At 42.0% G+C, this 13,727-nt stretch overlaps 1 protein-coding gene across 2 annotated transcripts in view; it reads right to left on the bottom strand.

Annotated features, from left to right (window-relative positions):
• Positions 1 to 13,727, bottom strand: part of LOC124473401 (sorbin and SH3 domain-containing protein 1) — a 35,534-nt gene that overhangs the window by 16,729 nt on the left and 5,078 nt on the right. For both annotated transcript variants that reach the window (XM_047028759.1, XM_047028758.1), the window contains exons 2-13: positions 10,666 to 10,708; positions 9,947 to 10,042; positions 9,383 to 9,499; positions 8,449 to 8,558; positions 8,152 to 8,299; positions 7,243 to 7,415; positions 7,078 to 7,138; positions 6,819 to 6,893; positions 5,413 to 5,448; positions 5,194 to 5,296; positions 4,284 to 4,398; positions 3,054 to 3,137 (exon numbers count right to left, since the gene is read on the bottom strand). In XM_047028759.1, coding sequence (XP_046884715.1) covers positions 3,054 to 3,137; positions 4,284 to 4,398; positions 5,194 to 5,296; positions 5,413 to 5,448; positions 6,819 to 6,893; positions 7,078 to 7,138; positions 7,243 to 7,415; positions 8,152 to 8,299; positions 8,449 to 8,558; positions 9,383 to 9,499; positions 9,947 to 9,980 — 1,056 coding nt within the window. In that variant the 5' untranslated portion in view covers positions 9,981 to 10,042; positions 10,666 to 10,708. The remainder of the gene's footprint in view (positions 1 to 3,053; positions 3,138 to 4,283; positions 4,399 to 5,193; positions 5,297 to 5,412; positions 5,449 to 6,818; positions 6,894 to 7,077; positions 7,139 to 7,242; positions 7,416 to 8,151; positions 8,300 to 8,448; positions 8,559 to 9,382; positions 9,500 to 9,946; positions 10,043 to 10,665; positions 10,709 to 13,727) is intronic.

Raw genomic sequence — 13,727 nt, 5'->3', positions numbered from 1 at the left:
AAAGCCAAATGTTCCATGCCACTTCACCCTTCGAGAACATGCCACTGCCACCAAATAATCTGTCTGCCCTCGCCTCCTTTCTTGTGTGCCCTCTCTGTGATCTCCCCCGTCACTGTCAACAGGGGTTGAAAGGCTGTCCCTTGATAGTGGTGGGTAATTGAGCTCGCACACACAGCGCTGATGGAAAATAAAGGAGTGAAAGGATTATCTGAAGTCAAGGAATGGAATCTTAATCTGATTATTTACAAGAGATACTGTAGTAGCCTGAGTCATGTCACTGTGTGTCTGGTATATGTATGGGTACGTGGAAGGTGAAATTACATTTCTAACAGCAATTCATATTAGCCATGGAGACAGGAACTCAAAACTGTCGGCCCTTTTTAAATGTTAGCCCCACAATCCCCTTCAAGAACAGAGCAACACAATACCGTGGAAAGCCCAAATCCATAACATACATAACACCCAGGAGCAAATATCATATCAGATATAAAAACAGCAGTATCAGATGCTGTTACGAGCCAGACAGAAGGAGGAATGGACTCCTTTCCCTCGACGTGTCAGTGGAACACTGTGTAACTAATGTTTGCACATTTTCAAATGCCTGTTTCCAAACAGGTGTCCTAGATGACTGAAAGAAATTTACTACTTTGCTGAAGTATTAATAGGTCTCCATCGCAGGTTGGAGTGCTTTTCAACTTCAGAAATAGGAATCAGGACTCTGATCATGGTAACTTGAATCCGTTCCTTCCAAAAGTGAACCCTCTTATTTGTTTAGGGATGTTCTTACGAACATAACCGCTTGCCAGCATGACTATACTGTTATAGCTGTATCACTCATCCCCCTCAGCACTAAATGCTTAGAGATAAAGGTTAAGTATATAACAGAGGTTAAATCGGAAAACACAATGGGCTGGGTCGGCTTATGGGTTGCTTCCGGTGGAACGTTAAGGTCGTACATGGAGTCTCACACCGGGTGGTATGTGACTCATTGAAAAGATTCTGTAGCTGCTTGCAGCTGCCCTCTCCTCAGCATATGCCAGACAGACAGCGTCACTCAGTCGGACACAGGAGACCAATATGATGGTCCTGACCATAGTTATGTATGGAATTCTGACTCTGGTCAGCCTTCTATGAACTATGACCACAGGACTATGATGACCTATGTATTGAATCCACTTCTAGACCACTGTGAGCTTATGACCTTTTCTTGTGTCAATGGTCAATCTGACTTTTCAAGGATGTCACTGTGTGGTAATGAATTGTGAATGTGCCTTTCACAAGATGTGTGATTTGTTTTTTATTCTTTAAAAAAAGTGCTGTGTGAGTTCAGGTGAGCACTTGTCTCTTGTTCATCGAGGATAAGAAATGGCCATGCTGTCACATTGGGCCAAGTATACAAACTGGCTGCCACAAGAGCCTTATAGAGTCAGTTCTTCATTTAAACTCATGAACTCTTCCAGTTAGCTGTAGTCACTAGGACCGAAAAGAGATATGTCAGTCAAAGACTATTGAGCCAGTCTGTCTAGGCCAGCCTTAAGGGTCAAATATTACACATACCGGGTGTAGCTTTAGCATTGACTGACGTTTCACAGGGAGTCAGTCATCAAACTGAGCTCATCTGGCAAATATCCAAATGCCCCAATATCTACCAAGGGAGAGAGCTGGTTCCACCACTACTACCAGGCTCCTCATATAACTAGGAGTTGGAGTCAGCCATGTCTTTCAACAGATCACCCCCCTTGACTCAAAGAGAAGGCTGGGAACTGGAGATTCCTCCCATGTGTTTAGCTGACGCTACAACATGATCTCACAGCCGAGTCAGTGGTGCCGTCTCATATGATCCAGGGTTTTCCAGGCAGACTCGTCGGAGGTTGGCCCTGACTGTCATAGGGCAAGGAGACGGAACATCTGTTGGTGGGAAAGCCAGTCTTCCAGTCCCATATAGCCTGGTGCCAAGACAGGCTCCGGGCATGTATTTGTCAAGCTCCTATAAGTCAAACATCTACTGATTCATCGGTGACAGCATGTCCTCACTCAGAACACTATTTAATACACCAGAGACAGCATGTCTTTCCACAACTACCTGGGACTGTCATGTAGTGCTTGTGCAGGCCTGATGCTATCTGACTGAGGTGTTACATTAGTCTGAGTCACCTTGGCCAGTCCTCTGGCCTGTGCTACTGTATGTGTCCTCATTTGCAGGTTGCCCATCAATGAATAACACCACATTTTGCAAGGGTGCTGACTTAATGATATGGTAGAACGGGCAAGGTGCCATGGATGGTACAGCCGCCAGGATCCTGTGGGACAGCTATGGCCTAATGCCTGGTGGCCCAACAACAGCTGGGATACATTAATTATTCTTTACCCTATAGAAAAGGCATCTGGTTTGCGTGGGTTTATAATTAGACCCATAGCATAGACAGCATGTACAAATTTAAATAATCTTAGTCACTCTGAATAAGAGCCATTGCTACTGTAGGTAGTCACACAGTGGTCTACAGACTAAACCAAGCTTATCTAAAGTTATTTTCCAAACTTAAAGAGATTTGCAGGCGGCCAAGGTAGCCAGGATAAAGGATATGGAAGACACCAAAATATCTAATCTTCTTTAGGGGCTTTTTGTAAGTGTAAAATACAGTGAGACTACAGTATGGTGTATGAATGAAAAAAATCTATTCAATTATTTTCTTTGGTTTGAAAGGTTTGAAAACAATGCCAAGCCACAATGATAAATTATATACAGTACCAAACATGGAATGACATGTCCACACACAGTTTTGTCATACGGTGGTCGCAGAAACCGACAATACTGTCGTTGAAGAATGGTAGTGTCTTAGGAAATAGAGGAAATCCTATAGTAAAACTTGTAAAGTTTGTAAAGTGCAAAACAAGATGTTGTTGTTGATCAATCAGTTCAGGTTTGAAGGAGTGACGTGAGGTAGAGTTTGGAGTAGTCCTTTGAGACAGACACTGTTTAAGTATTTAAACATAAATGTTATCACATGCATGATTTAATTACACTGTCACCTTAAAAGATTGTGACGACTTACCACTTTCTCAAAATCCATCTCTGAAAAGAATCTATACCAAGGCTCATTCTCTATATCTACATCTTCTGGATTTAAATCCTGAGTCTATAGGGGCATGGCAATAAGGAAAAGAGGAGAAATAACAGAGAAGACAGTTCAGACAGCACAGCATTTACACAGAAAGACAATGAGGCTATGGCACATTAATGATGGAATCCACAAGACGAACAAGTTCTAAACACGAGAACAGACTTTTATACGGATACAGTCTGATCCTTAGTTTTTTTACCATAACATAAGTCAATTAAATATTTTGTATATACGTATTTGTGAATTCTTATCCAAACACTCAGTAAGGTAAATATATGCCCAAAGATAAACTACAATACAGATACAATGGATGAGGTGGAAAAAAAGGATCAATCGAGCTACAACTGACACCATATGATTGGCCTCGTAGGTGGAGAGTCAACCACGTACAGAGACTGACCATTGTCTACTAGGTAGCAGTCCAGGTGACAACAATACCTTGTTGTCATCGTCTCCCGTATGTGCTGCCATAGAGTTGGCCAGAGCTGCTAACAACATCTGTTGGTGCAGTTGAATTGAGTTGCAACTAAAGTGATTACATTATTATGTAATCAAATAACTACACAGTGTTCCCACCCTGTACCTCTCTGGTTCTCTAGTCTATATTTGGGAAAGCTGTGGCTTGTATGAGCTGAAGTAACTGCAAATGCAGCGAATCCTTTCCTTTCAGCGCACAATTTGTTCTGTCGTTTTCCTTTGAATGTTCCCAAGAGCCAGGCGGCACGTCAAGGGATAATGACCTATTTGGTGAGGCTAATCACAACTGGGGCTCCTCAAGGACATCGGATGATGTCACATGACTCATTCACCACATTTTTACGAGTACATTGCATATTTCCTCATGAAAACGCTGTGTGTGTACTGTCCTTGCCCAAGCAAAATCCATCAAATAAGCTTAAGTTGAACACTAGCAAGACAATGGCTATTCTTGTAAGTGATACCTCCACACCACCAACAGAAGCTAGGGTCATCTGTCATTGTAACAGGAGCCTCTTTAGGAATGTTGTACACATGGCGATTCGGTCTGCACATACATCGCCTACAGAGCTGTCCTAGTTAGTAAAGCAGCCACCTAAGCTCTGATAGGGGAGGAACAGCTTACAAAACATGCGTAAAACTGAACAGGCAAACATAAGCGTGGCAGTGAGCTGGCTACCATACCGTTTTCTCCAGTTTCAGCACCGATGATTTTCCTGGCTCGTACTCAAAGATGCTCTTGGGTTCGGCACGGTACTTCCTGGTGTCTACCTTCTTATCCGGGGGCTCCCACTCATTCCTACAAAGGGGGAGGGGAGAGAGAGACAATCCTTATCACGCAGTCTCCATGGCAACCGGCTATGGCTAGTTTGCGGCAGAAGTCCTTATCCACAGCAGTCTTTTATAACCCCCTCTTTGCCTCTTTTTCCCACTCCATCTCTTTCTTTCTGGGCTATATAACACAAAATCCAATTTACAGTCATGTGTTGAGTCACTAATCAAATCACGTAAACAAGATGACAAAAACCAGAGCTCTGCATTTCCTGAGAGAAAATGTATGTTCAGTGCCATCCGTTTCATCCACTGACTTCAAAAGGAAGTCTGGTACAAATGCTTTCCTATGATTAACTGTTAGCTGTCAAACATAATGTCTCAGTGGTGCATAGCATATTTGTCATAAAATGCTACCTCCACAAAACAAGGGTCATGGTCAAAGCAAAGTGTGTGAACAGTCAAGAGACGAAAAGCATGGATACCTAGTCAAACTGTTCGGAAGATAGAACAAGCACTAATGATGTGACAAGGCAGCCGGGAACGCAATCTACAACTCCAGCGAGCAACAGTTTATCCTCTATCACCTGTCCTCCTTCATCACGCCATCACTCATTCTTACACGCCTTCCAGAGAAGATCTTCTTTGTCAGCACCACCATAAGGAGGGTGTCTACCCTCATCTAATATGACCAGGGGACCTGAATGGGTGACTAGGTAACCGTGGCTTTCAGTCAAAGTCACTCACAGACAACTGGGAGACAGATGCGTGAAGGCCATGGTATATAACACAACTGTACGAAGCGAATAAGAAAAAGACCAACCTTTTGGCAGGTTTGAGTGAAGAGGACCGCGTTGGCACTGGCATTGACTGACCTCTGGACTCTTCTACTTCAGCAGCACTTTTTGAACGTGGCACCCCTTTTACTGAATATAGACAAAGGAGGGATCTGGTCGATAAAATGTCTATTAATTCAAACAACACCATGTTTATTTTTGGGTTACTGAACACTTTAATGACTGTCGAGACAGTCAAAACTCACCATCTTCCAGATAACCAAATGGAGAGGGACTGTCATCTGAAAACAACAATGTTAACACTTTAACATTTGCTTTCATGAATCAAAAATCTGATTCCATAGTGAAGTATTCAACATATCCACCAGAGGTTGCTAAGTAGTAATGCTACACAGATGATAAGTAGTGTACCTAAGCTTGCCAAGATTTTATGAGCACAGCTAAGAGTATCAAGTTTACAGACTGGTACTGTATATTATGTCATTTGTGTGGCATATGTGCTACATATCATTGCATGCATGATTAATTACAACTACATATTACTAGAACCAAATTACAAGCGTTTGATTTGTATGCATTGCATGAAAAGCCATGCAAAACGTAGGCTTTAGATACAGTATTACACTATAAGCCAATTGTATAATTTATGAGTCTATATAGTCATACATGACATGGCCGCTTTAAGAAAAAACACCTTTTCAACACGTATATGTCCCCTGCATGCCTTAGCTTCCATTAGTTTAGTACTGATAGTTATACTAAATGTTAACAAAGTGCTTTTCAGAAGCCATGGAGTGCTTCAAAGCACTTAGGAAAAAGCCTCATCTACAGTATCTAAAAAGAGAGGCTATCGATCAGCCTTCAGGATATGAATAAGTAATGCCCAGCAAGGTAATCTGGGAATTGTCTCCTTAGGGTAAACATTCTGGCTGAACAACTTGATTGACACATGGACTTATTGACAGAGGGATGGGTGAACAGATACATCAGGTTGTCTTAAAGCAGGGACAATGCAGGAGTAAAGCATGAGTGAGTTCCCAGTAAAGTTCCAAGTTCACTTGATAACATACATGGCATTATCGATCATTTAATAAACACAAACATGCAAATATATACTGTACACACATCCCTAATACACATAACTGTTAAACATCAGGTTACAAGCACACTTTAATATGCTGAGACATTCATGTGCATTCATGAACTTCCTGTGAGTCTTTGGTATGTTTGCTAGCTCATGGTACTGGTCTACCATCTAGTGGCTAAAAAGACTCACTGGGTTTAAGACCCATTGATGATCTTTCTTCAAACAAGATGAATGCTGTCTCTTAGTCATACCACTTTGGTAGTCAAGTCTAGAAAGTTTGATTATCCCTCTACTTCCGTTCTACTACACACAAAAAAGGAATTATTGTAACATATTTTATTATATACATGACTTTTCACATAAATGATTTAACTTCAACTTTAGAAGTCGGAAATTATTTATATGGAAATGTATCACATAATCACATTTCATATTTTTGAAATGTATGGTAATGGTTAGCAACTAAAAGAGCTTGGACATGTGGTGCCATATTTTAGATGAGTGAGCATATTACAGATTAGTGAAGCCAATGGGAGACATGGAGCTGTTACTGCCATTGGATACCTGTGGTTTTCATCTGCCTGTCATAGGATTCTGGGAAAATGTAGGTGGGGCGATATGGGTTTTCCTCAACAGGCTCTGAGTGTGATTACGAAGAGACAAAACACACAAGTGACAAAAACTGACTCACAAAAACAAGCGCGCAAACAAAGACACACACACACACACACACACACACAGACAATCACACAAACAAACAAACAAACACACTTACAGGACCCATCATATCAGAACTTCAGAACAGCTGAAAGACTTCCCTTACCTGGAATTCGGTGAATCTGTTTAAACATATTCTTGTACCAGTCCTTCGACTTCTCCGTGTTCTGAAACATAAAGATTCAAAGATCATTCTTAGAAAAAAGTTAGAAACTCCTGCATGAACAAAAAGCCAATCAAACTAGAGCAGTTGTCTTAGTTGCTGTCTTACCCGTACAGGCACAATGGGCTGTGTGAGAGGGCACAGGGCAGGAGAGTGCTGGGACATCCTCATCCTCTTGCCGTCCATATCTGGGACTGGGACCTGAGAGGCCCTATGGGGGTCTCTCTCTGTCCCGCCTACTGGCCTTGGATCAGGGGATTTGTCCCTCTCTGGTGTTGGGTCTAAGTAAAAGCAGAGAACAACATCAAAGCAAATAGAATTTAGTTTAATGCCAGTGTGATGTTATGCTCATCCTCATATATTTGCCAAAGAAGTGTAATGCTATGAAAAATAAAATTTAGGTGGTGGGCATTAGCATTCAGTATTGGTCATATGAGATAAAAAAAAAAGGATTGAAAGGCAAAATACACATTTCAATGAAATAATACAAACAACATATGAGACTGGTACTGTATGGGCTGTCCAAGCAAAAATGAAATATTCCATTAGCACAGTGCATAATCCACACACATGGGCAACATGACTCATTCACTTGATGCTGTTTGCAGGTATTGCCAAGAGCAAATACATTGAACGTGCTGAGTCAACTATTCAGGCAGTAGGGGGTGGGAGGAGCAGATGGCTAAACTAAACAGGAAAAACAAATATTGTCAGTCATGAACATGTTCTCTGGTGGCTAGATGCAGACATGAACAGATGATCCACATGCTGTAGGACATCCTAAGAACACGAAGGATATGGTATACAAGAGTATTAGCGCATACCTTCTAAATGAAAAATGTGCTTTTGTTGCTCTGGGAAAGATAGAAGTGAACAAGGCAAAGACAGTGAAATTAAGCTACAGCCGTCTCAGTATATAGTTCCTCGTACTGGTTTCTCCTTTGCAGAGCTTATAACAATCAAAGTTTACATGTTATGAAGCAATGTTGCCCTTAAACAGAGCTAGCTAGCCCTTACCTCTGTGATGTTGAAGCAAAACTATGGTTGGGTTGACTGTTGTGGTGGAGGGGTAGATAGAGGGGGCCTTTGCTGGTGATAAAAGATGATTCTGAAGATCAGAGGAGGAGGGACACTGAAGCTCCTCTGTGCTCACGGGTGAACTTGCCTGATGACAAAGCAAACGTCAACAACATGTTGATGTACATTTTCCATCTGTCTGCTTTTTCATCAATCCACATATTATACAACCAAACTCTTTACTCTTTTTTCCTCCATGACTCTCACAAAATGCAAAAGGTTTGGACGTAAACAAACCTGGGATAATGTGTTGTTTACTGTAGGTAGATCAGCTGTGATGTTGTTTACGCCTCCCTCTGCCAATCCTGCTTGAGCACTGTCTCCATTGATTTGGCTGGCCCAGCCACCTGAAACGATTTGGCAGTACTCTTAGTTTTGCCAAAAACAGTACTGTAGTGTCAGTGTCCTCATTCTGAGAAAGCTACTCAATATTTAGTAGTATCTAAAATACTGTATCCTTTGTCACTTGGCGGCAATACACTTGTGACAAAAAAAGAAAACTGTTAATTAATCCCAAATGAAACGAATCTCCGGCTGTTCCCGCTGGAACCAAACACTTATCATGGTGGTTTTCCATCTACAGAGATGCTAATATCCCCATGGAGGAAAAAAAGATTCTCCCACAATCTGTGAACTTTGTCATCACAACAAGGCGCCCATTCAGTGCCCTGTAAAGGCCATTTGTTCCACTGGCCTTTATATTCAGGCTCAACAACAATTAAACCATCACCCCCAAAGCCTTGGCCTGCCTCCAGGCCAGTTCTAACATGCTGAATACAACAAACAAGTCCACAGTCAAAGCCCTGGTTCCAAAGTGCAGTGTGGGCAGGACACAACAAAAAGCTGCTCTGACAGACACATTAAAATATGAGAAGGGAGTGTAAACGATTAGGACATAAAAACACCCAAATATAAACGCACTTCTGAACAGAAAACATAACTCACATATCAAGACATACAGAAGTTAGATATGAACATACATTTAACCTCTTAGAAGCACTTTGTTTTCGATTGTGTAAACTACAATTAATTCACCTCATTCTCACATTCCCAGTGCCTATGCAGACTTGGCCTCTCTCACCTCCTCATGGTATCTTATATCACTGTAGAGAGTGATACCTCTACATTATCCAGAGAATGCTAGCCAACCACTGAAGTAGCTGAGACTTACTTGGAGCTGTGTCAACGTTGGATTCTTCGCTGATGGAATCCTCATCATCTATGTGGATCAGAGTGGCCCGTAAAGTCACTACTCCCTTGCCTTTGCACACCCTCGAGGGATCCAACTCTAGGAAATGGATAGACAGGTTAAATCATGCAAGCTTCATACAGTATCTGAAGCTCCTCAATCCAACAAAGTCAAGCAGCAATCATACTGGATCTCAAACATGGCTATTTTCAGTAAGATTTTCAGTTATCGCCATGGGACAAGATTTTATTGCTTCAGGCCTAGTGGGAATATATCATCTTCATGCCCTCAATGACTGTAATAGAACTTCAACATCAAATCCAGGCCACCAAGTGATTGTCTCCCACATCATCAGGTTAAACATCACCAGAATGCCATTAGCTTTAAATGAGCACTCATTATTTGTGTGAAGTATTAGTGCACTAGTTAGTATTCAAATAGTCCCCCTAACCCTCTACAGTCTGTTGATGGTGTCATTCAGTTCAGCCGATAAATAATGAATGAGCGGAAGCAGAGGGGCAGTGAAGGAGTTAATCAGCTCCTCACCTGAGGCAGGAATCAGATCAGGAGAGCCTTTCATGCTTCTCAGAGGGGTGATCCTGACTGCTGCGACAGAACGAGGACCGGAGGGTACAAAAGGAGCTGACACACGCACAAACACACACACACACACAAATACACATGTACACACACATGCGTATAAGTCGTGGGAGGGGACAATAAAGTGGAATAGTATTTTTTACATATTGATCATTTTGTATTAATCGCTATGAATCTGAACACATTAGCCATGTATAGTAGAGTATAGTCCTCATGGGATGAGGAATAAAGGCACCATTTAGGGGAAACAACAGACAGACCATGTGATGTCAAAGGGGATAACGGAGTCAAGAAAGACAGATTATAGGAAGGAAGGAAGGCTACTGACAGAAAGAACATCTCTGTTGTAACAGTAAGCTTTATTAAGTGGAAGACAGTGAAGCACTGTCTGTCGTGTACAATGATTCAATAGCGATACTTTATTCACTTACTTTATTTATTTAAGTAACTGTATGTTGTTATGCTGATTTGTGTGGTTAATTAAAAATGAAGCACTGATTAATGACAGTGTAAGTATCAAGAAGTGTGATTATGTGCTACGTGTCAATGCTGCATGTTCACACCCTCCACAACCCAGCCCCCACTGGCATGCATGTCAGTCCCAATCATAAGTAAACACAATTATTCCCCAATAGTGATTAAAACCAGCCTACTGCAGGACTTACTGGGGGATATATTATATCTCACACTGCCCTCTGCTGGAGAGGCCTGAAAAAAGGAGAAAAGATTGAGTATTATGTTGACAAAGATTTCAGCAAAATATGGCATAGCTGTCAGCAGCATATTTTTTATGTGATAGCAGCAGTTTGGCTCAGACCATTCCTGTGCAGGGAAGACTGGAAACACACTGAAAATGAGATGTCTGATAACACACTGTCCCACACCCAGCATGTATCATTTTCATCAATCACTTTATCACTGATCTATGCTAGCGGTGATGCATACAATTGCTACATTTGGGCCCCGCATCTAGCTAATGAGAAGGTGGCACGCCTATGGTAGCATTACACGCTGAAACAGGATCCACTATGGCAAGAGTTGAGAGGAAACTCATCAGCTCTAACCCTACATCCTCACCACACACACAGTTTGCCTACAACACAGTAACCTCTTCACAGTATTCTTAGAAAAGTTTTCTCCTCATTAGTTGAATGATAAAGCACAATGTTGTTGGCGTGGAAAAACATTCATCTCCAAACTCTCACAAAGGCTGAGGGAATTCACACATCAGTGTCTAACAGCTAATGAGTCCTCCGGTTGACAAAAAAAGACATGGGGGGGGTGAGGACATATGTTAATCTGAACTGCGTCAGTAGAGCGTGCAGAAAAACACCAGGACACCTGAAAAGAAGCAGTGAAACATCTCAATGCAGTTGCCAGGAGCCTCACTGTAACAATGCAAGACGACTGATTTAGGAGACACTCTAGGAACACATCCATTTCTATAGTTGAAAAAGGGTGGCTGAGTTAAGGCACAGAGGCAAAGAAACACGTGAAATGGTTAGAACCCCCACATGCAAATACACGCAAACACACACACACACCACATGCACATAAAATATGCTTACCAAAACAGTTCTAAATGAAACAGGATATTTTGGGACATGACCCATGGGTAAAAGTAGACCTAAAAAATCGACCCATCTTTGAGCTAAAGTTCAAACAAATGCTCCGTAGTAAGAGATAATATTTGTATATTATCTATCTATAACCTTAGTGTATTTAAAGACTGATCCCCTTCAAGATCTCTGATGTCACAAAGAGCCCACACATCAATAATCTCAGGCACCATTTATGGAGGTGACATCTGTTAATTTCCAAACAATTCCAACAGAAGAAAGCTTATACTGCAGCAAACGAATCATTTGTTTCTCAGAACTTATCTTGCTTCTCAAAAATATTGAATGTAAGAAAAAGACGGTGTTATAAAAAGAAGAAACTGTCTTCTTTCAGTACAGCTGTAACAGTTATTGAAGAATGTGAGAGATCATGGCAACACCACATAAACATGTCAAAGCACAAATCACTCTATTCCATATTAGGAAGGGATGCCTCGGAAAAGGCCAACTGAGAGAGAGAAAAGAGAGAGAGAGAGAAAAGAGAGAGAAGTTAGGGAGAGAGAGAGAGAGAGAGAGAGAGAAAAGAGAGAGAAGTTAGGGAGAGAGAGAGAGAGAGAGAGAGAGAAAAGAGAGAGAAGTTAGGGAGAGAGAGAGAGAGAGAGAGAGAGAGAGAGAGAGAGAGAGAGAGAGAGAGAGAGAGAGAGAGAGAGAGAGAGAGAGAGAGAGAGAGAGAAGCCGGCACTAGCCCACCAGTGTGGGGACAGCCAGCCATGTCCAAGCCAAGATAAACATGAGACTGATAAGCTGTTATGAAGCACACTTCTTTCACCTAAGTCTTTACTTACAGTAAGAACATTCCTCTCTCATCTTCCACAAAAGATTTGACTGAAGAACAAAAAGAAACTGTGCTAGATAAAAAAAAACAAATGTATTAGAATGTCAGTGTGGTTTTAGATAAGGTTCTGAGATTTTAGATGTGAGGGCTTCTGTGGGTCATTAGCTTACTACTGAAGGACAGGCCGTTGGACAACAGCTTTCCGCCACAAACTTCTATAACACATGGTCCTTGGTCAGTCAGTCATTTAGCCAGTAAGTCATTCAGTCCAAAGCAAGAGGGGGTTAAAAGTAAAGCCACAACAACAGACAACAGGATGGTGACTGACAGCAAGACTCACACTGAGATCATGAGGAGTCGACTGCTCAGTCAAACTTAATGAGACAAGTGAAAACACACAGGCCTGATTTTCCACAGAGTGTGATTCCTTCCTAACCGAGAGTGCTTCAGTACTCAATGTTGATATTATCAGCCAACATTCCTGGCACTAGCATAAACCGCAAATATCCTTCAGCTCAGCCAGCAGCAAAATCAAAAATCACCTGAGCTTTGAGTCAGACATAGCACCAATGACACACTATGGTTACGTACACCATGTGAACATTCAGAATTGCATTTGCAAAAAGTAGTCTATACCGTTTAATGGACTACAGTACAATGCAGGACATACAGTATTGTGTACATTGTTTTAGCCAGTTAAACACAACATGCTACCTATCACCCATTCCATCATACAACATATTAACTGTTCATGGCAAGAATAAACTATACTATCTCTATCTGAAAAACAGTCAAGGACTGATGTTATTAGTGACATTACCTAACTGAGTGCCATTCCATACCTACTGTGCCTGATTACTTTCACAGCTCAGTTCAGATCTCAGTCTTGAGTACAGTAGGAAACTCATCCAATCAGACAGCCCATGTGACACTCTAGACAGACTCTTTCTGTCTGACACTCAAGCCAGACTCTCTCTCTCTCTCTCTCTCTCTCTCTCTCTCTCTCTCTCTCTCTCTCTCTCTCTCTCTCTCTCTCTCTCTCTCTCTCTCTCTCTCTCTCTCTCTCTCTCTCTCTATCTCTATCTGTCTCTATCTATCTCTCTGTAAAAACCCCTGAGACAGTCTTGAGGAGGTGAGACTGGCCGTTCTCTGATTTAGGTGCCCACATCTGACCTTGGGCTGCTCTGGGGGAGGGGGGGGGAGGGGGAGGGGGGGGGAGTAGACTGCGGATAAGGAGCCGGGGGGGTCTGGCCACTCTCAACAGAAGGCGTGTCCCGATTGGCCTGTCACCACATGCCACCTGGGAATGTGGCACCTACTCAACAACTGCAGA

This window comes from Hypomesus transpacificus, chromosome 11 (assembly GCF_021917145.1).
Source record: "Hypomesus transpacificus isolate Combined female chromosome 11, fHypTra1, whole genome shotgun sequence".
Lineage (NCBI taxonomy): Eukaryota > Metazoa > Chordata > Actinopteri > Osmeriformes > Osmeridae > Hypomesus > Hypomesus transpacificus.
The sequence above is the reverse complement of the archived record's forward strand: the minus strand, read 5'-3'. Positions and strand labels throughout refer to the sequence as shown.